We start from the raw sequence: 27,995 nt of genomic DNA, 5'->3' as shown, positions 1-27,995 counted from the left end.
GGATATTGAGGTGAGATGGAGCTGAATTCAGGCCTCTGACCATCCTACACTGAGCTGTGAAGAATCTTTCTGAACCCAAACCACCATAAATCTGAAACGTTCCAGAAAATGTAACTATATAGGGCTTCCCACTTCAGATGGAATTGTGTATAGCTCAGACTGTAGTTCAACTATCTACACATTTCAACCTGAATGCAGGACGAGAAAGAAGGCTCTGGTTGTTTACCTCTTATTCCTACTTAGATTATTATATTATATCGGATGCGTATTTCTGCCCTTCACATGATAAACTGACATATTTATCATATTTCCTTGCTTAAAGCATACCTGGTCCACTATGGGTCCATGTCCTTAGCAGCTTGAATCCAGATCAAAACGCATTCTTGAACATGAAGTGGAAACACATTATTTTGTCAGTTTCTCATAATCGTACTCCTTGGAGACACATGTTTATTGTGACAGTAGAGTCATGAGTTGAACCCATGATGTAGCTATAGGAAGGGAGCATTCCCTTTACGTCTTCATGTGTACTGCTGCTACATGGTTCTAATGAACACTGCCAGGGTTAAAGACTTTTCACCATACAAGATATGAATTGTATGTATCTTGGGAGCTGGGATGAACTATCATGATCCACAATTAAGCCAATTCAATCCCCTAAATTAAAATTCTTCAAATGTTCTTGCATCCGAGACTCAAGGGAGGTGAATGCATAAAAGACATGGAATTGTTTTGGAAGTGCAGCGTTTTTTTGCGAATCATTTCCCTCTTAGTCATGTGTCCACATTGCAGGCCAGCCGAAGAATGGTTGAAGAGGAAATGCTGTGGTTGTGTGGCTGTGGCCTCTTTAGCTATGTGGAGTTGGATTGAAGTGGGGGTGAGCCCACGGTAGGGAGAAGATGGAGGGAGGAATGGGGATAACAGAAGAGGAAGTACACTGTGAAGTCATGAGCATCAGTTTAACTCTTTAAATTAGATCATATGCATACTTTTCATTGCATTCATTCCAATTCACAATCACCAGCCGCAGGGCCAATAGCTTTCCAGTGATCATGGCAGCAGTGATTGTAGCCAGGTGAAGACATCGTCATACCAGGCATACTCGTCGTGCCTTTGATTATGACCATTCATTATTAAAATGACTGATTTCATTTTTCATACGGTGCCGACCAGTGATGTCAAATTCAGGACAGCCATGCACCACTCTGCCACGGTGTATAGTATACTTTAGAGTGGTTAAAAACCAACAATGTTGGTGAATAGTTGTACAAGTAAAATAAATAGTAAAGACACTTCTTAGTGGACTAATGAGAACGGTCACAGACTCACAGACTAGAAATCTAATCTAAATCTGTAACCCAAAACGTATTTAACAGAATCTGACGAGTGCCTGTCAGCTGAGCTGTGGTTACATGAGCCACTTTCTTTCATTCTTAAATTATTATTTAGATATAGTGCAAATAAAATGCTTGGATAAGATATCCTGTTTACTCCACAAGTGACATAATAAACAGATTTTTCAGAATAGAATAATGCTGCAGTTATGTTATCAAATGCATGGGAGATGGTGAGTCCATGATGAACTTGAAAGTTAAAAGTGCCACATCAAAACTGGCACTGACATCATTGCCTTACCCAACCACTAGCAGTAGCCTCCTCAGGCTGGACAAGCACTACTACCACTCACTAGTCTCCTCAGGCTGGACAAACACTACTACGAAAGTGTCTAACCAGAAGTACAGGAAATACATGCAGGGCTACAGGAAGTTCCGGTATTCTGGACATCATGCCCTAGCTGTACTTCCCTTTAGACACTTTGAGGAGTAGTAGTTTTTCATGCTTTATGTTCTTGTGAGATGGAGATAAAAACCGGGAATTAAATAAGTAGTAAAATTGTAAATACTAGGGTACGTAGGCGCCGGAGGGGGTGTGTCAGAAGGGTCTGAATGTTCCCGCACTATTGGGGGATGACTGGTCTATTTATTTATTTGTTTGTTTTTCCTGACCGGTGCTGCATGCTTGCCTCTCACTGCAACGACCATTCTGGCTATAATCTAGTGACTTCACTAGACTATACTATATGTAGACTAGACTCTAGTCTACGTGCAGTAACTGCAGATGCTCTCTCAGTCTCATAAAGGTGTCAGACAAGCTAATACACAACAATTCATCGTTCTTTGTATGCTAGCTGTAGGAGTGAGCTGCGCCTGCTATGTCAAACCTAATAAATGTTAGCTATTTGAAAATGGCCGATCTACAAGCTCTGCAACGTGTTGTGAACTTTTGATCTGCTATTTTCAAAAGAATTCTTGACGGAGGGCGACTGTGGCTCAGGAGGTAGAGCAGGTCGTCCAATGATCCATGGGTCGGCGGTTCGAATCCCGGCTCCTCCTGTCTACATGTCGAAGTGTCCTTGGGCAAGACACTGAACCCCAAATTGCTCCCGATATGCTGGTTGGTACCTTGCATGGCTTCTGCTGCAATCGGTGTATGAATGGGTGTGTGAATTGTGAATGGGTGAATGTAATGCACTGTAGTAAAGCACATTGGATAAAGGCACTATATAAATGCACCATTTACCAAAAAAAATAAAAAAGCCTGTCACAAATTATAATTTCAGATGGGGGTCCGTGGACAAATACACATTAATTTGGGTGTCCTTGACTTGACATGAAAATGTTTGACAACCACTGGTTTAAACAATAAACAAATGATATAAATATCTACAAGCAACTTTACAGAAAAATGCCCAAAGTCGCTTATACTAAGCTGACCTGGCAACACTGGTAAATGCTTCGGAGGATGAGCAACTTGGTGCATTGCGTGGTTAACTCCAGATGCTAGATTTGATGTTTACCAGGTCCTAGTTACTTCGTAGCGCTTAATTATATTCTTTGTTCTCTATTTATTTGCCCACTTACTCTGCCATATTTTGTTGACCAGGGTTCATGCCATTTACTCTAATCTTGCATTTTGTAAGTTTCCCTGGATAAGAGCACCTGCGACTGCTTGTGCGGCTTGCGCCTACATTGTAACTTGTGTGCAGTGAGTGCAGAGAGGTGGTGGATTAGGAAGATGTCTTGAAAGGGGAGTTGTTATCTGAGCACATTCTTCTTATTGTCCTTTGTCTATATCCTTATATGGCCTTTTCATTCCAACTTAAATGTAATGCAATATGGGTCACATGCAGCGTTCTAACTCTCGTGCAAGCTTTTAAGCATGGACAAATGTGAGAGGGGGGGGGGGGGGGGGAATCAGAAAGATGGAGGAGGCAAGAAAGGATAAGAGAGAGAGAGAGAGAGAGGGACGGAGAGAGGGAGGGGGAGAGAGAGAGCTAGCTTGTGGGGAAAGGTCATGGTCTGGATTTGAACCCACTAGCTCAGCAGAAGCTAGAAACTTTTAGCTAACTTTAGCTCACAGTGTATCTGACCTGGACAAGTCAGCTACTAAACTTGTAGACCACCACATCAACCAAACAGGAAATCTCATCCCAATGTGGTGAGTAGGGTGTACTAAAGCAGGATGTTCTATTTTAAGTAAAAAGTGGTAGGACTGGGTTTTTACCCTCTCCATTAATATGTATTGGGAATTTGTGACAGTGAACTAGCTTTCTAAAGTTTAAATATTGACTTACTTACTGTAAGTACCTGGACAGTAAGAAACAGCTGTGTCTATTTAAAAGCTGAGATATTGTGACAGTGAGCTAGTTCATGCCTTTTAACGTGGCTTAAACATACTAATAGGAACCATAATCAAATGCAAACTATGACTGTTCATTTGCCTCACATTCAATACTACACATCACACTATATAAAAGACCGATAACAGATTATTGTCCCAATTTCCAGCCCTCAAAAATACCAAAGCATCCACTTAATGCCTATATAGGCTACTTATTACTATTATTAGGCATACTATACGCCAACTGGAGAAAACAGCCGATCTATAAGCTCCCAATGCATCACAACATGATGTGTTGCATTGAAGCTCGGAGATCTGCTATTTTTACCAAATGAAGGTCAGAATTGGTACGCTAGGGTATGTGGTCAACAAGTTCAGCTTTTAGGGCACTAAAACTACAACATAATTGACCTTTAGGGTGACAATCCCATCCACTGTGGTGGGAGAATGACATAGTTGCAGTACCATTACACAGTTTTTATTTTAAAAAGGAGAGTGGGTGCTGGGTGGTCCGTCCAGTCACCATTTTTGACAGGCAAAGGCTGGTAATGAGACAATATCAGGGAAGACTGCACTGGCAGGAATTCAACCCAGGGCAACAAGGTCCTATGTGGTTCTGGAAGGAGACCTCTTAACCAGTATGCTATTAATAGGTACACATTGCATTTCATTTAAACCTACTATATAAAGACGACTGTAAGATGGAAAAGTATAGATTACTCTTAGAGACTACCATCAAACATCAAAACGAATGCAACTCTTAAATTCTCTCTTGGAGCATTCTGTGGCTTAGTCTGGCTCACAACCAAATAATGTCTTGTTTTTCACTCTCTCTCCCTCTCTCTCTCTCTCTCTCTCTCTCTCTCTCCTCTCTCTCTCTCTCTCTCTCGGAACAATGCAAGCCGGGAACGATATAAGTTGAGAATGCATGCCTCACTTGAGGGTACCCACTGTCCCGTTCCGTCCAAATTCCCACTTGGCACAAACACCAAGTTTGAAGTCAACCAGTAGAAAGGCTCCAGAATTATGTCCAGGGCCAGGACACATACAGACAGACTGAGACATAGACAGGTTTCCGTAATTTATATACACATGATGACCACTGGAGACAACTTACAAAGTTGTCCCTTCTTCTGCAGAGAGAGAGGATTGTGCAAGGTATTAATATTAGGACGGTAGTCTTTTGTATGTATGTAACCACCTGGATTCAAAGGTGTACCACAAACCAAACATTACCACTCTTGCAATGGGGAATCTCGTCTCAAGGCAGGGCTCATTTGCTACATAAGGCAACGGAGGAATGACAAGAAACAGAGATCATGAGTGACATTCAAACCATCAGCACATGGTGTTTTGAACATGTATCAGGGTGGTGCATTATGCTTAATTTATACTGACAAACAATATATAAGTCAGGCTTTAGATAGTTTGTGTTTATACATAGATTTGCACATGACCTATTGTACTTCATGTTCTGTACACACACTTATAAGTTGAAGTGTGCGTTGTGTGACTGACTGTATACAACAAGTCACTCTAATGCTATATTTGTGTTTAGTGGTTCATCCCACCAGGCCATGTGTGTCATTTCAACTGTCAGAGGAATCTATCTTGACTCCCTCTCTGTCTGCATTCTCTGGCTCTATCTTTCTCCCTCGCACCAAACAACCCCTGTCTGTCTGTCTGTCTGTCTGTCTCTTTCTCACCTTATCAAACGGGCTATTCACGTGTGAACACATCTGAACAGGACGTTCTCCTGTTGCACATTGCTACATGTGTGAAAGGCCAACCCCGGACAATGTCCCGACCTGATTCCCCAGATATCTTCCAGTGTTGATGAAATGAGAAAGCAGCTATAGTCTCTCCGGCCTTCGACTGTCCAGCCTTTGGCCATCTGGCCTGGCGGAGACGATTAACTTACCTGGTTAGACTGTTTCTTAAGCCTAAGGCATGATGCTGCTCTATGCTGCATACCTCGGAACAATCTAAGCGCCTGGCTACGTACACATACCAGTCTGGCCGGTGAATGGGTGCTACAGTGATGGATGGTACGTCAGAGTCAGACTACAGCATTGCTCTCATTCTCTGGGCCGGTCCATGCCACACTTAACTGTGTTCACGTGGCTTAGGTTTAGGCCTATTTTTACCATTCAGACCCAAACAGCCAATGGTTTGTTCTGTGAATCCACTGCAGCAGTACAGGGATTGGAATGCCCTGCTGGCCTGGCGGAAAATCCCTATTTACTGTACTCCTGTAATCTGGTTATCTCAGAGTCGGAATGGAAAAAACATGGGTTTTATCACACGATTAGCACAGTCCGAGTTTAGTAGTTAACATACTAGTATGCAATGCATCACATGATCAATCAGTGTAGTCACTTTGGCACTTGCAGAATTAAAACTAATGAGCACAGATTAGGTCTGGAACAACAGTTTAGTTAAGACTGACTCAAATGTTTTCTTTGATTAAAAATATTTAGATTATATATATTGAACATATTCTGAATTGGCGTTCTACAAGCAAGGACAATTTAGTAAATTCATCACCACAAGTCCCCTATTTGTTGCTGTAATGTAATCAGGCCTACGATACTAGACCACATTTACTACATTACATTACTGCATTAGGCCTGGATTGTTTCTTTATGTAAAACAGCAGTGTTCTAATAGAGGGTATGCGCGTGACATCATCATTATACCCGGAAGTTATGCAGGAACGCCTACTGAGTGGCAAAAAACGACTTTCTGGCCTTGACAGCGCGTACATCCAAACAGAAAAGTCTTATCTGATTGTATTAAACGATGTTAAACAACGTTAAACTCACTTTGCCACTCGATTTGCCATCGATTATGCATGCGCATACCCACTATACAAGTAGGGCTTCTATAAATTATTTAAATTTCTTAGCATTTATTCGATCAAAAAGCACATTCATCATATGTTTTATCTTTTATATACCAAGAGATATCATCATGCTCTGTCGCATGATTTATACAGTATATAGTATTAACCACTTAAAGGACGAATTCACCCATTTTCAACCTATCTTTGATTCTTTATATAATTGGTCCTCACTAATGTTCATTATTATATGGTACAATTTTTGTCTATTCACTCTGTCTCAGAGGAGGGCTGTGGACAGTTCAGAAACCTGCCTACCAGTGCCATTATCAATGGGGAATCGAAGCTAATGGCAGGCTTTCTATTCCTGGAAAGTTAGGATGCTATAATGGAAGCCATTGTTCTCACGTTAATAAAATTCTAGGTGGCACGGTGTCACAGTTGGTAGTGCTGTCGCCACACAGCTAGAAGGTCCTGGGTTCGATTCCCGCTTGGGGTGCTGTGGGTGCTGGAGGCGTGTTTCCTCCTCCGTGTCATCAGTGCCCATACCCGAGGCGGGGTTGGCGAAAGGGCCTTTCTGTGTGGAGTTTGCATGTTCTCCCCGTGTCCCCTAGGGTAGGTACCCTCACAAAAAACATGCAGTAATCCTGGTCTCTAAACTGCCTCCCCCTGACCAGCCGGGGCGCCTGATGGAGGGGAAAGGAACTGGTTGGAATAACGTGTTCCTTCCACGCGCTACGTCCAACCAGGGAAACCCCCCTGTCAGGTGTAAAGGAGCAACTTGGACACTCAGGCATGAAGGAAGCATGAGTTCAAGTCCGTTGCTCTCCCCATGTCCCCCATATATTGGGACTAGGTTGGTGGAGGGTGTGTAGAGCCCAGGATCACATTAGATAATTGACACAGGGGTGAAAAATGGGTTACAAAATTGCAGGATAAAAGTTAGTTAAAAAAATAAAATCTAAATAAAATGTTGTTTGAATCTGCCTAACGATGATGTCACTGGTAGATAGGGATGGGCGATATGGTGTTAAATATCGTAGCGTGATAAAATGTCTCCATGATATGCCTTTTCAGAGATTTATTGTGATACAGTGAATGCGCATTCTATGATTTGCAGTTCTATACCTTAATTTATACTTTAGTAGAACGACGGTTTCGTTAGACAAAAAAGTATTTTGCTCTAAATGTTCTGTTACTGCTTTTTCTTTTAGTTGTTACCTTGTAGGTGGTTGTACTGTTAAGTAACTTGACCAATAACCCTAAAAACCGCATGAAAGAATATTGTGATAATATCATGTATCGTAATACTGCTTGAAAGAATATCATGATATTATATTTTACTGGTAGGTGGGTTTCAGAAGTCTCCACAGCCCTCCTCTGAGACACAAAAACAAGTAGGAAAAAATTGTACCATTTTATCATGGGGTGGCAGTCCTCAGGGTCTGCCAGTAGAGCAGCCAGATGGGAAAAAAACGTGAGGTTCCTAGTTCGATCCCGGGCTCCCCCAGAGTTAGTGTTGAAGTGTCCTTGAGCAAGACACTCAACCCCTAATTGCTCCCAATGTGCAGGTTGGTGCCTTGCATGGTTTCCTCTGCCATCGGTGTATGAGTGTATGAATGTGTGTGAAATTGTGAATTAAAGTAAAGCGCTTTGGATAAAAGCGCTATATAAATGCACCATTTATCATACCAATCATTTTAATCGTTGATTAGTCACCCTTACAACAAGGTATAGCTTGTAAAGATCGGGTGTTCGTGGAATGAGCAAAACGGCTAAACGTGTGGCTAGCGCCTCCAAAAGAATTGCCAAAATGGCAAGAGGTTGGTATGCACCCTTGCTTTGAGTTGCTTAGTCAGTGGATTGGATGATTGCACTCTCACACAGTAATAAGGTAAAAAACAACACCATTTTTACACTTTATTAATTTTACACTCTGTGTTTGGGAGTGGAAGATCAAAATAACCAACAATTTTACATCAAGGTGACCAGATGTCCCTAGTGCCCACCCATCTTGTTAGTTGTTACCCTGGAAAGACTAGTCTGCATTATAGAGATGTACCATGTACTCCGTCCATACCGACATTACGGAGTACCGATCCGATAGCATAAAAGAAACTCTAGGTCCTAGAGTTTCTGTATATGTATATAGATAGGCCTATACACCGTATATCTAGGTGTGCCCTGAGATTTTTAGGCTATGAAAAGTGTGCCCTGGGACAAAAAAGGTTGGGAAACACTGCTCTAGGACAGTGGTTCTCAAAGTGCGGCAACGTGGTTAGCAAGTTAGTAAAATAATAATGTAAATTGTACAGTATTAGTAAGAATATAATACAGGAGTGCAACATCAATTCAAAATATTACTGTAAATTAAATCTCATGTGATAATTTACGTGGCATCGGAATGGCATCGACTGGCATACTCAGTCAGTCAGTCAGTCGGATACCAATACTGGTATTGGTATCGGCACAATGTTTTTTTTTATGCTGTGTAGCAGTCTGCTAGTATCAGTTAATCACCTCCTTCTTCACGTCTCAACACTGTCTCTCTCTGTCCATGCACTGTATGCGTGTCTTTTTGTATCTCTTGCCTGTCTCTTTGTTTTTCAACATTGATATCTGTAAGACAGAGATTGTCACTCATTTACGGATATACATGATGCAATGAATGCAATCCTGATGGATCTGTATTGTGTGGATGGATTTGGCATGTGTTGTCTACATCAGCTAAACAAGACTTCCCTGATGGCAGATGTACTGCGCCTATGTACTGCACACTAATCCTTTATTACCTAATGGAGTTAAAACACACACATGCACACACACGCACACACACACACACACACACACACACACACACACACACACACACACACACACACACACACACATTATGCACACTACAGTAGTAAGTCAATGAGGGAAGAAACTTACTTACTATGTGTATGAAAGGATGTGTGAAGGAAAGGGGGCATTGTTTACACATAATGCAGCACAGTGCAGCAGCTTATGAGAGATCATTATTCATAGCAGTTTGACTTTGAGGTACTGTTTGTACCTAAATATGTACCCAGGTAAAAGAAGATCCCAAACAGTGATTTCACGTTGTTCATGGATAATTATATGGTTGTGGCTGATTGCATTGTCTGTGAACCAATCTCATAACACTACATTCCTCTGCTGATCCAGAAGCCTCAGTCCTTCAATATGAGAAGTCTTATTTGGATCAACTTGATATAAAACATTCGACCAATAGGCTACTGAGTTTATTTCAGCTTTCGCCAGTTTTAGTTTTACCTCAGCAATGGACAGTCAAATCTCTAGCATTCACTTATCTCTTCAGTGTAAAACAAGAAAATACCTGGAAGGCCCCATTTTTACACTCTAAAGAATTGAATTAACACTGAGAAAACTAAACGTGTGGCTAAACTTTCTGAAGAACATTTCAGCTACACAACTTAGAACTTGTAACAACGCTCTAAGCGTCCAGCGTTTTTAAGTGCAAAAAATGCTTTCTGTGGATAGGCCACAGTCTCTTTGTTTTATGGGTTATGCATATGGACAAGCAACTAATATGTACTTGCATTTTGCATTTTCTTCCTGTCATTAGTTGAAAACCACTATCCTGCCTAGGATGATCGTACGATAGCGTCCCACACTAGTTTTTTAGTTTTAAGACCACAATGTGTTGCATTGTAGATCGGCTGTTTTCCTCTGCTGTGTTGCAGGACACCGTTGTACCGACTGCGTATAATAAACCAGGCTTCATTGTCAGCACTAGAACGTCTTCATCCACAAGTGCTTTTCTTATTGTCCAGTTTGCCTGTCTCCTCTTCTTAATAACCGTCTATTTATCTAACAGTCTCTTCTTTTCTTTCATGCTGCTCTTTCCCACAACCTCTCTGGACTCACTCCCTCTTCATCTCTGTTTGTTCTTATCTAAGACTCTCTAATGTTTTCTCTCTCTCTCTCTCTCTCTCTCTCTCTCTCTCTCTCTCTCTCTCTCTCTCTCCCCCTATAAGTACAGCACTCTTCAGTTTGTCTCTTTTACCTCTGAATCTTCCGTCTCTGACACTTTCTGTTTGCCCTCTCTTTATGTGTTCCTCTTTCCCAACCTTCACTCCCTCCTCCATTCCTTCAAAAGATGAAGCGGAGGACACCGACATGGGGCGCTGGCTTTGGAGGTTGGCTTAGGTCAGTCACCCTTGACCCCTGACCTCATCATCCTTTCAAATGATACTGTAATATGTAGGCATACAGAGTACAGTCCTCAGTCAGAGTTACAAATTAATACATAATTTTACTGTGTAGTAGTAGTATCATCTTAGTGCATTAAATCAAACTTTAATACTTCCTTTAACCCATTCCTTTAACCCTGACACCAGATTCTACAAAATGTCTTCTAAATCATGACAGTTTTCTGAAAAACCTATGTGTCTATGTCAGTGGTTCTCAAACTATTTCATGCCAAGGATGCCAAAAATGATATGTAATTGGCCACCGACCCCAATTTGAAAATATGTTACCTCCCAGAGGCAAAGATTTGTGTTAAAAACGTTCGCTCTGAAAGAATATATATTCAAAGATTTGTGGCACATTTGAAAGATTTTTCAAAAATAGCAGATCTACAAGCTTGTAGTGCGGAACTCGGTGCCGCGCTATGAGCTTGTGTCATTGAACAGTGACACAAGCAACATGCGGTGTCACTGAATAGTATGAAAATTATTTGAATCAGTCACCAAATCTCAACCTAATTGAACAACATTGTGGATGTTGTTGTAATGTCAGCACTCTCCAACACCATCATCAAAACACCAAATGAGGGAATAGCCTATATTTAGTTAGAATTGTTTTCCAGACCTCTTGTAGAGTTGCAGAGACTTATATAATACAGTATATGCCAAGGCGCATTTTAGCGGTTCCGGTGACTCATGGTGGCACAACACCTTACTAAGATACTTTCTGCTGGGTTTTTCCTTTAATTTGTCACCCAGTAATTGACTTTTATACGAATTCCTCAAGCTGGAGAAAATATTTTGGTACATTTTATATACATTCTAGCCACATGTGGCAATGGTTTAAATGCTTGTATACAACAAAGAACATGACAAAACATTTGTTTGTCTTTACTTCAACTTCTACTTTAACTCAAAGTTTATTGCAGCAGATATCAAATACTAGACTTCTGTGTAGATATGGAGATCTCTGTATCTGTCAAGCCTCGTCCTATGCCCAAGAGCATGCCCCCTTTTGTTGCCAAGACTGACTTTCTCAACAGCCTGATTTTGCCAAGTGGAAACTGTCCCACAGTCCGGTTGTTTAAAATATGCCTAGCCTGCCTGGCAGCAGCGGCATGAACAGGTTGTGGCTAAGGTTGTGAGTGTCCTATGATTCTCTCATGCACCTCACAAAGGTCTTATTAGGTCTATATTATGCCACTTGCAGCACCTGTGGTGACCACATGCAAGGGCTTTAGGGGATGCAGCCCTGCGCACCAAGCTCTGGGCGGCACCAAACCTTGCTCTCTTTTTTGTCCTAGTCCTGCCCCCCCTTTCGCTTTCTGAAAATAACAAAAAACAATGGAGCTTGCACAAAAAACTAATTTAACATTACACCTATAAACTGCGATGTGACAATATTGATTCAGATCTTTCTAGTATATATCGTGGAGACCACCCGCTTTGTGGTTAAGGGCAGTGCAGTTGAACTTGCCATACTGAATGGTGATTGCAGTGACGAATCTACACCTCCTTCACAAGAACATCAGTTTGCTCTTGGGAGAAATTATGTTTGGAGTCAGTGGAGTGGTTGTCCATAACAAAAACGAAGGTCCCATGTTTAGTCCCTACTAAAGCTGTGCCTTGGCCTTTCCCTGGCATAGACTAGAGCAACACACAACCCTTTTGGCCAACTGTTCATGTATTGTTAACTCTTTCTGAATAAGAGGGGCCAGTGATCAAAATGAAAAGCCTACTGAATGTGAAATGACAGGAATGATTAATAACCTTTGTGTTGATCAGTCATATATGCTAGCTATTCCTTTTGGCATTTTACATGTGTCTCTAGAATACACAAGTCACTGTAAACACTGTCCACAATAACTCTCCAGCCACTCTCTTAATGGACACTGCCTCTCCTCAATAACAAGACACTTTACAAACACTGGTGTTCTGCAGGAAACCTTGCATCTCCAAAATGTCATTTATTCTTCTCTCCATCTCAATCTTTCACTCTTTGTGCCTCCTTTTTGTGCCTCCTCCGGCTTTGAGTGAGGCGTTTATAACAATAAATGATAGTGGCCATTTCTAATATATCCACTAAGATCACCCCGCTCCCCAACAATTCATCTTCATAGCAGTGATTTTAAACTGACGTATAAGTCATTGGGTGTAGGGGAGCAGCTGATTACCACTTACAACTCTTGAAACGGAATTCTCACAAGACATCATGTGCTGCCTTCATGTCTATTCTGGCTGCAGTGCTGCACTGAGAATAGTACTACCGTAATACTAATCTAATGCAAGAATACTACTATTACAAGCTATACTAATACTTAGTTAAATTATACTATAACACTACAAAGCTCAGAACTAGTGGGCTTAAGAAACCTGCACATAGAGGAAGCTCAGAGTCTTTAGTTACGTGAGAGATATGTGCAACAAAGGCACAGAAAAGGTTCACAGCAATAACAAAAGTTGAAGCCAGAAATCTGTGAGCTTGAAGGCTTGCTGCCTCAAATACTTTCACTTGCAGGAGATGCCAGCCAGGGCAGAGCGGAATATTGGAAACTACATATCTGAGATGCCACAGTTGAGATTGTTTGGATTACAAACAGTAACATAAACATGACTAGCATAACAACGAAGTTTCACAGCGCAAATTGAAAATGGGATTGTGTGTGTGTGTGTGTGTGTGTGTGTGTGTGTGTGTGTGTGTGTGTGTGTGTGTGTGTGTGTGTGTGTGTGTGTGTGTGTGTGTGTGTGTGTGTGTGTGTGTGTGTGTGTGTGTGTGTGTGTGTGTGTGTGTGTGTGTGTGGTGGATATCATTACAAGTGATGTTGCTTTATGCAGTGAACTTGGTAGAACTTAAATAATGGTTATTATCTGACAGTCAGTCCACACAGATAGCTTGGTCAAGTATCATCAAAGGAGGTACAGTTAGAGTTATGGGGTCACAAATAATCCTCTGGAGCATTTCATTATTAAAATCCACTCATCAGATTTTGAGATATCTTGTGTACAAGTGTATTTCTTGGCCTAATAGCAAAGACCATGCGGTCACCAAAATCAGTAGGCATCAATGGCATCATCATATCTAAGGTACACAGCAAATTCCATGCCAATCCAGAAAGCAGTTTTCGAGATGTCTTGTTTGAGAGTGAAGTATTACACTCTAACCACAAGGCGACTGAGCGGTTTTATCGTCTTTGGTATGACCCGAGCAGGGGAAGCCACTGTTTTATAGTCTTTGGTATGACCCGAGCAGGGGAAGCCACTGTTTTATAGTCTTTATATGACTCGACTAGGCCACTGAGCTGTCCATTGTAACTATCAAAATAAAACGGGAAAAACTAAAATAAATAAATACGTACGTTGTTTTGTTTTTTTAATGTTCTGTTTATCGGGTTTTTAAATACATTCAGTAGTGACTCACTTTTGAACTCACTATTGGTTCACATCAGCTATCCAGTTAGCATGAATGATACATGACACAGAAAAGGGCTTTCATTTAAATATTCTCTTTCTCTTTCAGCGCCAGTGACAGCGCTGACATGGCTTCGGGACCTCCAGATGCGACAGCCAATCAGGAGCCTGCTGAGGTTGTGGAAGAATGCGCAGGTGAGAATGTGATCCAACAGGACAGGTGGCTTCAACACACACAGGGCTAACCCATCAAGACCTGAGAACACATTCTACAAAATGTCTTCCAAATCCTGACAGTTTTCTGAAAAACGTACCAGTGGTGCACTGGTACTGAAACCTTTTCATCAAGGATCCACATAATTGTCTGTATTTGGCCGCGGATCTCCATCTGAAAATATGTTGTTCCAGGGACCCCCCCAGATGCAAAGATCTGAGTTAAAAATGTTCACTGTGAGTGTGAAAGAATATACTGTATATTCAAAGATTTGCGCCACATTTTCACAATCAATCAAAAAATAGCAGATCTACAACAGCTAAAGGTTCAATTAGACTGAGGTTCAAGTCGTTAACCTCAGAAGCGACACAGATGGGCGTCTGCTGGCCGAGTGGTCCAGGCGCATGCCACCCCCGTGTCCCGTGTTCGATTCCCGTTCATGACGACCTTTGCTGTGTGTCTCTCCCCTTCTCTCTCGCTCCCTCTTTCCTGTCTATCTTCACTTGAAACTATCAATAAAGGCAGAAAAGCCAAAAACAAAACAAAAAAGCGACATACCATGGAATTGCAACGCTCACCCCAACTCCACATTCCACCTAATACACGGCATCTCTCACGCACACATGCGTGCTCAGACACGCACGCACGGACGGACGCACGCACGCACGCACACACACACACACACACACACACACACACACACACACACACAAAGCAAGGTCCCTCTGACAAGTAAGTTAGGGAAAAAATGAAGATAGACGTGATAGAAACAGTCGTTGTGTGTGCATGAGTGCATGCGCGTACAGTGTAGCGTGGCCTGGCTAAACCGTTTAGCTATCATTACTGACTGGAAATGAAGGAATCAAAAACTATTTTCATCTTATAGTAGCTCTCTGTCCAGCACACACACACACGCACGCACGCACGCATGCACGCACGCCGCGCGCGCACAGGGATCTACTGGCTGTGATGAGAACCAGGAAGTGGTGGATATAGTGAGGTCAGAGTTGGGCTTGTGAAGCACGTAGTGTGTGGGAGATATGGGAGCACAGTATGATAGAATACATGCAGAATACTGCTCAGCACAGAGATACTAAATCCTACCTGCTATCAGTGGTGGAAAAGTACTCACATTTTTCACTTAAGAAAAAGTATCAATACTTGCAGATATACTCTGTTACAAATAAAAGTCCGGATTTAAAATACTCATTGTGCAGAATGTCCCATTTCACAAGTGGGAGATCTTTTGAATCTTTTGAAAATATCTGACCTCTAAGGTCCCGTTTGTTTCCATATCTACACTTACAAACCCTCTAGGGTCCATTTGGTTCATATTTCATAACTATCATTCATTCACTCAACTATCAACATCTGTCATTTAGCTGGGGGTCCCCTGGAAGCCCCTCAAGGACCCCTGGTCACACACCCCACAGGTCCATTTGGTTGCTTGTGAGTGTGGTGAGTGTGATGTTTGTCAAAATGTTTAGGAGCAATATAAACGTGTGTGTGTGTGTGTGTGTGTGTGTGTGTGTGTGTGACGTGGCTTGGCCTGTTGTAGCGCCACCATGAGGCTGATTTGAAAACTGTCAAGTGGCATTTCTTCCAAAGCCTAGTGGGAATACGCATGCACAGTTTCACCACAATCGGACGCTGCGTTGAGTAGTTGTGGCGATTTGTACAAAACGGGTACAAAGCGGGCTACTCCTGAAAAGTTTAGAAGTCAATCGTAGCCAATGAGGGTGGATTATGAGAAATCAAACAAACCCGTCTTGATCACATGACTATGGAGAGCATGTGTACCGATTTGCGTGAAATTTGGATACAATCTGAAGGAGTAATATTAGAAAATGTGTTTTACATATGTCGGCCTCCTGGTGGCGCTATAAAGAGCAGATGTGAAAAATTCCAGGAAAAGGTTTTTCCTTGGCCTCTAGGGAGTTGGCATACAAAGTTATCCACAGATCCGTGCAGTTAGAGGTAAAAAACACTTTTCGGCCAGTTATAGCGCCACCATGAGGCTGAGTTGAAAATGTTCATGTGGCATTTCTTCCTCGGCCTAGTGGGAATGTGCGTGCACAATTTCACGGAAATCACACAATGTGTTCATGATTTGCAGCATTTTGTTTGAAACTGAGCACTCCTGCGAACTTTGGAAGCCAATCTTAGCCAATCATGAAAGACCCGTTTCGTTGAATGGCTCTAGAGAGACTGTGTACCAATTTGCGTGATGTTTGGACAAAATCTGTAGGTGTTCCAAAAACTTGTTTTGCACAAAGCGGCCTCCTGGTGGCGCTATAACAGGCCCTTCTGGAAATTTTGGGGTAGAGGTTCATCGTTGGCATCCATGGAGTGTGTGTGCAAAATGTGGCATCGACCGGGTTAACGGTGCCGGAGATTAGCTGGTCAGAGACGGACGGACGGACGGACACACAGACGGACGGACGGACGGACGGAGTGCAAAACATACTCTCTCTCCCCATGCCTTCGGCCTGGTGGAGACAATTAATACTACTGTAGTATACTATACAGTATACAGTAAACATCAGACAATAATGAACTTTACAATTAAAATCTCTTTATGTGCAAGAATCAGGAGGTGGATTTCAAGCCTTGGCATCAGTGCCATGGACTGGTCATGTCCATTTTAACCATGCAGTAACTGTGCCTGTGCCACTGTGTGCCAGGCAGATACTTATCTCATGTCTAACTGGGTGCATGATGGGGGCTATGCTGCATTTTAATTGGATCAGCTGTGTCTTCCTCTGCCTAGAAGAGGGATTGGGTTCTTTATATAGAAATATCCAAACCACAGGCTTACAACCTCTGTGTTTTCACTTTAGTTTAACTATGCTGTCCGTTGAACTTACACAACTGTATGGTGAAACAAAAACACATTTCACGATGTGTCTCTGTGCAGAACAAACACAAATGAACAGTAAACAGACGTCACGATACAAAATGTTACAACAACAGTGCAGCGGAACAGCACAATGGTATGAAAGGGACAATAAATGACCAAGAACCAAAGTATTTTGATGCAAATCCCAGTCAATCCAAGTGCAAAAATCCAGACCAGACATCAGTGCTGCTATGACAACTGAATTTCCCTTGCACGTCTACAGTGTCTGTCTGCCTGTCTGCCTGTCTGTCTGTCTGTCTGTCTGTCTGTCTGTCTGTCTGTCTGTCTGTCTGTCTGTCTGTCTGTCTAGTGTTCCATGCTTCTTGCTGCACCGACACTCTCTCTGTCTCTTTCTCTCTGATCTCTACTGACTATCGTTTCCCTGTCAAAGGTCACATTTTGTTTACAGTGAGTTCACTCCGTTTATCGTGTGCATGTAATAGTAAAGATCTTATATTCCCATACTTTTATGGGAATGTGTGCATTTGTGTGCATGTGCTTACTTGTGCAAGTGTGTCATGGGTACAGTGCACTGTATACATGTGTAGTATATATTATGTATGTGGGAATGAATGTGCATGGGGTGCTGGACGTTATCAGAAGTATTTCTATAGATCTGAATTGACCTTTCACTGAGGCTAGGACCTTTAGAAAGAAACACCCAGAAACACCAGAGACCTTTTAGATTAATGGTGTATTGTCCTTAAAATAGGTCAGCGTTCAATTCATTACAGTAGGCTGCTGACTGTTGGGTGGTGTTTCCCAAAGAGTTGATCTTTCTTCTGTGGCAGTGTGAAAACAACTCAAATGAAACAATAGAAAAAGTTATTGAAGGTGGTGTGCCACGCAGATTATTAAAGTTGGAGTGCCGTGATTTTCTTTCCCTGTTTTGTATGCGTCTACTTTAACCCATTCAGGCCTGACGTCGAAATTAAAAAAAAAAAAAGTTTTCTAAATCATGACAATTTTCGGAAAGATTTGAGGCACATTTTAACGATTTAAAAAAATAGCAGACCTACAAGTTCATAGCGCGCCACTCGGTGGCGCGCTATGAGCTTGTAGATCTGCTATTTTTCAATAGCTAAATTATAACATAATGTTTAAAACGCTAACGTGACATGGATGCGTTCCAGGTCTCAATGGATTAATAGACCCCCAGGTGTGGTTTTAATATTCAAATATGTCTTCCCTGTCTTCCCATTTTGGTTTCTTCCTGAAAGCTGAAAGCCTTTGAGTCAAAAGGTCCAATCGAAATACTTTAGTGACATCATAACACTAACCCCTCCCCTATAAACCCCTTCCCCATTATCATAGAGACACAGTTACTACAAATTTCACGCCCCCAAATGAGACAGCGGACCCACTTCAGGTCCGTTAAAACGGTGTACTGCAGGCCAGCCCATAGAAGCCCATTGGAAATTCAACTGTAGTTGGCCCACGTTTAAAATAATACGAAATGAACTGAAGACTATATTGATTTGAATAGAAATGTTTCCTAATGTATGGAGTGTCTTTGTCAACATATCTTCTTGTTTTCTCAATAGAGGACGTGTTTCACATTTAATTTACCACTTGAATGGGGTTACCCATAAGCCATAATGTTTGATATGTTGAATGGAAATGAAATATGACCTCAAAGTTTAGCTCTCGTCTTACTAAGAATATACAGAAATCAATATACTTTAGTCACATTAATGGACGTATTGTCTTTGGTATTGGCGTCCCTATTTTGGGTCATGTCACTCTTTATAAGTGAAAAGGCTTTGCTTGTAGATTGTCACTTTATTTAGTATAAATTATGGTGGTTTAAAAAACACAAAACATTGCTAATGTTGTTTTTCTTTTGTAGGGACAGCACTGATGTGGGGCATCTAGACTGTAACTTAGCCTATGAAAATTATACACATGGTTTTGACATGATTATAGTCCAAACATACGCAAGAAAAAGGTACACCCTGCATTTCTCCACGAGGTTGGACGAAAACAATAATTATAGCAGAAGATTGACTTTGTCCGAGATCTTTGCCTTAAAGAACAGATGTCCTCAATGGTGATATACTGTAGGTCAGGGGTTCTCAACCCGTGGGTCGCGACCCCTCGGGGGGGTCACCAAATTATTTTGGGGGGTCCCCTTTTGCAACTGAATGGCTGGAAAGTGGTAATGAAGAGTTTACATATAGTAATATAGTACACATAGTACATGCATACACCTTCCCTAATGATTATATCTGGTTTCAGTATTTATTTATGGTCTATTGTCTATATTATTAAGGTTATTGTAGCGGTCAGTTTATATTGGGGGTCGGGAGGGGGCGGGGCGGGGGCCCCGAGACATTGCCAAAGCATTTCCGGGGGTCCCCGACCAAAAACGTTGAGAACCCCTGCTGTAGGTGATGGTCTGAACTTGAGATCATGCTACAGCTTCCATGCCGTACTATCATAATTCAGTGGGTACAGTTTGAATGTGGCGCTTGTGACCCTCCAATAATTGTGTTGTTGTGTTCCACATCTAAAATGAAATGTTGTTGTGGACGTTTTTTACTTTCTGGCCTGTATGCACATAATCAACACTTAATCAACTCCAGTAACATTTAACAGGGTTGTTCATAGTTTTGCAATATGTCTAAGATCTAAGAAGTGTAAAGATGAAATGGAAGTGTTGTGCTGTTAGTGGAGTGGCCCAGGCAGTAACGGATCTTAACACCACTACCTACTGTACCTACATTTAGATTCCAGACATTTTTTTAGGTCTGGTTATGTTCCAGACAGAAACACACAGGGAGAAGGAATGTTTAGTCAAAGGAATGAATTCATCCTCTCAATCAAGGTTTTCTTCACAGGGACATGCACATAGATTGGATGAAAAGAAGGAATCCGTTGACATTTTTCTACAGAACTATTTGTTAAGGTTGACTCAAATGTATAACTCAAAAGGAACCAAATGGATCCTTATGGGTATATTCGTTTCCTTTGTACACTCTTACAGGGGGGGGGGGCCTACACTGGGGACAGAATGGAACCGTATGCAGTAAGATGGCTGCACCGACAATTTGTCCGTCCCGCTTCACAAAGATTCACACGCCGAGCTTACGCACAACCTGCGCACTGCAGCTTACGCACAACCTGCGCACTGCAGCTTACGCACAACCTGCGCACTGCAGCTTACGCACAACCTGCGCACTGCAGCTTACGCACAACGTGCGCACTGCAGCTTACGCACAACGTGCGCACTGCAGCTTACGCACAACCTGCGCACTGCAGCTTACGCACAACGTGCGCACTGCAGCTTACGCACAACCTGCGCACTGCAGCTTACGCACAACGTGCGCACTGCAGCTTACGCACAACCTGCGCACTGCAGCTTACGCACAACCTGCGCACTGCAGCTTACGCACAACGTGCGCACTGCAGCCGGGTTACATTGGTTATAGTGGCAGCGTACCGTTGCGGAGCCAACTCCGTCCCCAGTGCAGTCCCGTCCCGCTCTTAGAGTTAAAGTAACACTGAGAATTAGATTTGGGTTCCAGAGATTAAACAAAACAAAAATAAAACCATGAAGGTCCTTCAAAAGGTTGAGAATCACTGAAACCTGCCCAAACTGTTCAGGAATCATCTTCTACTAATGGAACACAGACGCAGGTTCAGTGGCCACTTCTATAACAGTACACTGTGTGGCACAAGTGATTTTCCTTGCTTTGAACATTGTCATTAACAAGTAAAATGTACAAAAATGAAGCGTGACTACTAGGTCTTTACTAGAGTGAGAACACCAGAGAGGAAGAAGTAGCTATTTTACAATTTTTAAAGTTCTGGATGAATTCCCAGCTGACTGACAAACCGTTAACGCAGTCGGTAGCTGTTTAAGTACTTATAAAAAAGAGCTTCTGACATTTTCCACTGTAGTGCAAATGGACTTGGTCTCACGAGGGGGTGGTTTTACAAGGTGTGTGTGTGTGTGTGTGTGTGTGTGTGTGTGTGTGTGTGTGTGTGTGTGTGTGTGTGTGTGTGTGTGTGTGTGTGTGTGTGTGTGTGTGTGTGTGTGTGTGTGTGTGTGTGTGTGTGTGTGTGTGCAGCATCTATGTGTGAGAGTTTTAAAGTGTGTCTCCTGGGTCTTTACAGCTACCAAAGAGCTAATTGGGGTAATTACAGTTCACTTAAGGGCACAATTTAAAGATGCTCTGCGTGTGATTTGCCCATTATTAAACCATTTAAAAATGTGGTATAATGTATTGTATTAGTCAGTATTATAAACGTAACTATTTTATACTGTATCAAGAAACTAGGGCAGCCATAGCTGAATGGGTAGACTATTTCATGTACTTCTGACTTACAATTGTTTTTTCTTTTCTCTCTCTTTCGCCCTCTCTATTTCTATCCCATTTTCCTCTGATTTCTTTCTCTGCCTTTATCTTCTACTGTATTTCACTCTATCTCTCTCCATTGCAGGAAAGAAGAAATCAAAGTTTCAGTCTTTTAAAAAGTTCTTTGCCAGGAAGAAGAGAAAAGAGGCGTCTGTTTCTGGGGTGGAGGGGGGACTTAAAGCCAGCCAGTCAAGTGACGATGTCAACAGTGAACCAGAGAATGGCACGCTCACACGATCAGAGAAGGACAACGGGTCTGGGTAAAACGTCTCTCTCTCCACTCAATTTTTTCATGCATGAAATCACCTGTGCTCGAAGTCGAACACACAGACACAAATGTTCAAACTCATGCACTCTATGCATACATCCTCAAATTCAGTTGGTCACAAAATAACACACATAATCCAAATATGATGTGAAAACGTGTTTGTATTCCATCCAGTATAGCTCTTTTGGAACATGATATACTGTGAATTGTTTCAAAGGTGATTTTATTTGCCACCATATCAGTTTTTACAAAATTTCAAATTGACTATAATATAATCCAATGCATCAGTGAAAATCATTATCAGAACAGGGGTGATTTAAGCCAGGATTAAAGTGGTTAAAGAGCCTTGTTTTGAAGCACACTCGTGATGACATGCCTGTGGAGCTTCCTCACTTCCTGTGTTTATTATTTTTTTGTTGGGAAATGTCACTCCTCATGGAGAGTCTCAGTTTCCTGTGCATTGTAGGGTGTTAAAATGCCATTTCCTGTCGTGACTACTCTTCGCTTTTACTTGCTGTCACAATTTATTGTATTGGTATGCAGTAAATTCACACAAAAAAGAAAGAAAAGAACCTGCACACTGTCTTACTTGCTCAGTAAAGAGACTTCTATATTTCATTTGCAACGTTTTGCTACAAGCCTTCTTCAGGCATACTTACAAGCAGTCTTTTTATACAGACTTGTTATTGACGTAATTAATTAAGTGTGATCATTGCCACAAGGTATACCCCATCCTCACTGACTAGGGGTTTGTGTTGGTTCTGTTGACCCACTTTTCTGTATAAAAAGACTGCTTGTATCATTTGTCAGTATGCCTGAAGAAGGTCTTGTACCTAAAACGTTGCAACTGAAATAAACAAGTGTCTTTGTTGAGAAAGCGTCTACAGTGTGCAGGTGCTTTTAATCTCCGCCAGGCCGGAACGGCCGTCAAGGCAAAGATAATGTTTTCTTCCCTGTCTGTCTCGCAACATCCAATCATACCCACATTGCATGTTGAGGAACACTGGTCAGTGGTTCCTGAACAGTGGGTCGGGAACCATTTGTTGGTTGCCGATACATTATGGGTCCCTTTTGGTTCCTACATTATTATTATTATAATTATTATTATTTCACATTTTCAAAAAAATAAAGCAAAAATGTACATGAATTGATAACAAAATTCAATGATTCTTTCAAAAAATAAAAGAAATTCCATAAATTGGAAAACAAATGTTTAAGAAGTAGTGAAATAGCTCACAACACGGCACGAAGCTGTGCATTTTTACATCTGCTATTTTCACTAGTTTGGGTCCCGGATAAACGTCTAATCTCTCTTTTGGTTCTTGAGCTAAAAAGTTTGGGAACCAGTGCTATAAATATGCCCCAAAACTACCATAAACGTGAACACATTGTTGTACAAATTGCTCCGCAGCATCCTCATATCATGTCCTGGCGTCTGCACGCTTTTCTAGTTTATTATTATTCACCATACGCTAATACTCCACCAACGCACCTGGCTGTTGCCCAATCTATCAGGTGTGAGAAAGCCTTTGATTACCATTGAATATAAATGCACCATTTACCATTTTATTTATTTATTACAGTAGTAATTCTCCTCCTCCTCATTCACTCAGGGATTTAAAACATGTGCAATGTATAAAATATTACACAAAAAAGTGCTGAGCTGGATTTGGTGTTTGTGTGTGCCACCGGGACATTCCCATATCCTGATGTTTGTTTATGTCTAGAAGCTGCTGTGAAATCTCATTGTGTGTGGTTTTTTTGTCTCTAACTTCCTTCTTCCTCTCTCCCAAGGTCAAAGGTCAGTCTTGGCAGCAAGGCCTTGTCACATGACTCCATCTTCGTCTCTGATTCGTCCGAAGCCCACGAGGCTTTGGGGGCATCTCAGGACAGCATCCCTGGGAAGGTCAAGTCACTACAGGTACGTGTGAGCGCACGCACGCACGCACGCACGCACGCACGCACGCACGCACGCACGCACGCACGCACGCACACTTGAAATGGAGAGATACATGCAGAGGATGGAAATGGACACACATGGAGGAAGACAGACAGACAGACAGACAGACAGACGTACATTACGTATACACACAGAAATAGAAAGGCTAACAGACAAATACTGCAACACTAAAGGCTCTGCATTGCCAGTTCTATCTGGTAAAATGTATTGATAATGCAGACATCATCATTATTCAAAACAATGAATTACAGAATCATGATTTCCTTTTTTTTTTTAAACAAGACAAGACAAACTCAAAAGAAAACAGCAAAAAACAAACCCCCCCACCCACCCCCCACCCCAACCCCAGAAAGGTAAACTAAGATTTGTATTTCTTGTATTATCAACTTCATGTGGCTACCGGTATATGCTTCACCCATTTTCAACCTATCTTCATAGACTGTAATTGGTCCTCACTAATGCTCATTTGAATTTGAATATGGCACAATTGTTGTCTACTCTGTCTCAGAGGAGGGCTGTGGGACAGTTCAGAAACCTGCATACCAGTGACATCATTGATGGGGAATCTAAGCTTTAAAGTTTACATGCTAGAATTTAGCATTTATATAGCGCCTTTATCCAAGGGGCTTTACATAGATTGTGCATTACATTCACCCATTCTTCACACACACATTCATACACCGATTGCGGCGGAAGCCATGCAAGGTACCAACCAGCACATCGGGAGCCAAGGACACTTCGACATGTAGCCAGGAGGAGCCGGGATTCGAACCGCCGACCCATGGATCATTGGACGACCTGCTCTACCTCTTGAGCCACAGTCGCCTTGTCATTGCGTTAATAAAGATCTCAGTATATGCCCATATACAGACTCCATATTTAGACGTACATAGATGCATTGGGAACTCCTTATGCCTATAGCTGTGTCAGAGTTTAATATGTGACGTGTTCCTCAGGCAGGGTCTTAGAGCTACAGTAACATGGCTGTCATTAACAACAGCAATAAGTAACCTCGGCCTAGCCAGTGTCAGTCCTGTGCTCTGGCTAATGAAAAGCACCGTTGTCCTGTGTTTGTTCTGTGCCTGTGCTAGTTAAAGGAGTCCTTGAGAGACTGTTACAGGGCAGCACATAACAGATGGCAGATAACAAGTTCATTAGGTTGAGTTTCAGTGATACCGTCCATGAAGCACGCACACGCACACACACACACACACACACACACATGCACGTACGTAGGCATGCACATACATCAAGCCCAAATTAAGCTATTTCTCCGCTTTGCTGTTAGTGATTGCCACTTAGTTGAGTTGAACAGGACCTCATTTAACCCAATCTGTGCCAACCTCGAGATATCTCGTGAATAGCTATTCGACCCTCCTGTGGCAATCACGAGATTACGAGGATTGATAAAAGAGCATTAATCCAGCATTAAAATGAATATGTTTACCTTATTTATTTTAGCTTCCGACGCTGGACCCCATAGGACTCCCATGGTAGAAACAGCCTAAAATCCCAATCCTCGGTGCACACGCCTGCGGTCATTAGTGGTTTTAGTGCTCAGAATGGGATAAAGTACGATGTTGGGAGCTTAATAAAACATAAATTCAAGGTCGCACTAACCATATTAATAGTCTGATCGCTAGAAAATTCCTGCGACCCTGGCACGACAATAATGTCGTGCCAGGGTCCGATAATGCTTCTTCTTCATATATAGTAAATAGTTATTTTCAAATTGTTTATTAACAGGTTACATAATTACAAGCAATTGAAATATACAGATTTTCAGTTTGTTAGGTTAAACAAGATCTTTGAAAATGGATCGACGTCTCCCAAGGGAGAAGTCCTTCTGGAGTTATGCCACAATTTGGAACCTTAGTTAAGGAGAGAAGCCAGACGTTCGACTCCCATACCTACTGAACAGCAGCAGCAGTGGTCAGATGGATTTCCGAGCATTTTTATTTTAAAGATTAATCAATTGATTTTGTTTGTGGCTTGGATCAAAATATTTTTTTCAAGGTTTCAAGCAAAGAAATACCATGATTATAATTTTTTTCATCCTATCGATTTGAGTGTTTTGGTAATTATTTTGGGGGCTATATCTTGTGCCACCCCTTATCTTATAAACGTATTTGCTATTTTTTACTATTTTGAAAAACATTTTAAAATGTCGATGTAGATCGGCTAGTTGAAATATTATATATTATATATTTAAAATATGGCAAATACGTTTAGGGATAAGGGTTAATACGTATTGGTGTCTACCTGAGATTGATGAATGAGGGCCACTGTTGTTTACGTGCAGATGCAGTTGAAGCAGGCCATCCGCTTGGGCTCACCACCATCTCTGATGTGTGTAAAGAAGATGGAAGACCCCGCAACCTTGTCTGAAGACGATGGTCTGCCCTGTAGCCCACCTGAATACTCTTCATTACACACTGTACTGGTAATAATCTACACACTAACTACACAACACTCTACACTAGACTAAAGGCTTACAGATCGAGAGAGGGAGTCAGGTCAGGTCAGGTGCGACAGGCCAGAATAAACAGAAAAGCACAAAATATTTACATAGTGAAAAAAGTGACACATTGAAAAAAGGAGTGGAAGTCCTCGGTCCATCATCAGCACTTAAAATAATAGTCTACACTCTACACTCACTACACATTCAACTCTGTCTTTCTCTCTATCTCTCTTTCTGTCTCTGACTCTTCTTTCAGAATCAAGTGCAGACAAACAGTTCTCTCAGTCTGGAAGGAACAGACAGTGATGAAGACCAGGTATGACTATGCACACACTTGCAAACGTGCGCGCGTGCACACACATACACACACACACACACACACACACACACACACACACACACACACACCACCATCATCATCTATGCAAGATGGGCTGTCCACACACGACCACTATAACTACAAAGATATAGTTATAAACATTGTTCTAAGAGAAGTGGATGGCAGAGTATATTACAAATATAATGATGACAATGGTGAACAATATAAACTAGTTAGGCATATAGTGCTTTTTGTGGACAGCCCTTTAGTCTGAGGCTTTCTGCGAGATTGTACTTATTTATTGTTCCATCTGTCTGTTGACATTTAATGTTCTGAATCCCAGACTGTGTGTGTGTGTGTGTGTGTGTGTGTGTGTGTGTGTGTGTGTGTGTGTGTGTGTGTGTGTGTGTGTGTGTGTGTGTGTGTGTGTGTGTGTGTGTGTGTTGGGGGGGGGGGGGGGGGGGTTCTACTCGTGACTGGTATGTTAGTTAAAACATCTCATGATCATGATCTAATCACTGCAACCCAGCATACATACTGTACATAACCCGTGTGTGTGTGTGTGTGTGTGTGTGTGTGTGTGTGTGTGTGTGTGTGTGTGTGTGTGTGTGTGTGTGTGTGTGTGTGTGTGTGTGTGTGTGTGTGTGTGTGTGTGTGTGTGTGCGAATTATGTTCAGTGTTAATTTATCATTATCAATTCGTAACTCCAAGAGTACGCTCTCAGAGAGTTAAGAAAGACACTTTGATAAAAGGGTCAGACTAATTTAAGAAACAAACAAACAAGCACATTGACATACATACTGTACACACTTCCCACATGATCTAAGAACTGGAGACAGACTTCTTGGAGTCACTGGAACTGGAGTTTTTCCAGATTGAAAAATCTGTTCCAATGTACTTTTATTCATTTCTTTTGTAGTGTAGTCAAAGACTGCCATTGAACCATTCGGCCATACAGTTTGCAGTTTGCCTGGCCGTCTCCCTCCATTGTAATCCTATTATTTCCACCGAGCCCAATGCCGGGGCGGAGTCGAGGTGCTGCCTTCAAACATTGTCGCTGTCGGGTGGAAACCTCATATGTCCCAAACTGTTTAATAATAAATGTCATAATAAAAAGTTGTTTTGACAATCATGTGCTGTTTGAGAACACATGTCCTGCATTGGCAATTCAGTAGATTGTCAGAAACAGAACATCGTCAGTGAGAAAGGGGGGCATTTGCCAAGGTGTCATTATATGTTAATTATGCTGAGCAGGGGTTGAGAACCCCTGCTCTAGAGTCTAGAGCAGGGGTTCTCAACCCATGGGTCGCGACCCCTCGGGGGGTCGCCAAATTATTTTGGGGGGTC

General features: G+C 41.9%; 1 protein-coding gene across 4 annotated transcripts in view; it reads left to right on the top strand.

The window, feature by feature from the left end:
• LOC306929015 (uncharacterized protein) overlaps positions 1 to 27,995 on the top strand; it is a 60,909-nt gene that overhangs the window by 13,062 nt on the left and 19,852 nt on the right. For 2 of the 4 annotated variants that reach the window (XM_079509351.1, XM_079509350.1), the window contains 6 exons: positions 10,668 to 10,717; positions 14,276 to 14,361; positions 21,726 to 21,900; positions 23,703 to 23,829; positions 26,171 to 26,311; positions 26,586 to 26,645. In XM_079509351.1, the coding sequence (XP_079365477.1) occupies positions 10,668 to 10,717; positions 14,276 to 14,361; positions 21,726 to 21,900; positions 23,703 to 23,829; positions 26,171 to 26,311; positions 26,586 to 26,645 (639 nt within the window). The remainder of the gene's footprint in view (positions 1 to 10,667; positions 10,718 to 14,275; positions 14,362 to 21,725; positions 21,901 to 23,702; positions 23,830 to 26,170; positions 26,312 to 26,585; positions 26,646 to 27,995) is intronic. The other 2 variants (XM_079509349.1, XM_079509352.1) reach the window with 1 other exon arrangement.

This window comes from Electrona antarctica (assembly GCF_951216825.1).
Source record: "Electrona antarctica genome assembly, chromosome: 1".
Taxonomy (NCBI): domain Eukaryota; kingdom Metazoa; phylum Chordata; class Actinopteri; order Myctophiformes; family Myctophidae; genus Electrona; species Electrona antarctica.
This window is presented reverse-complemented; position numbering and strand designations above follow the sequence as displayed.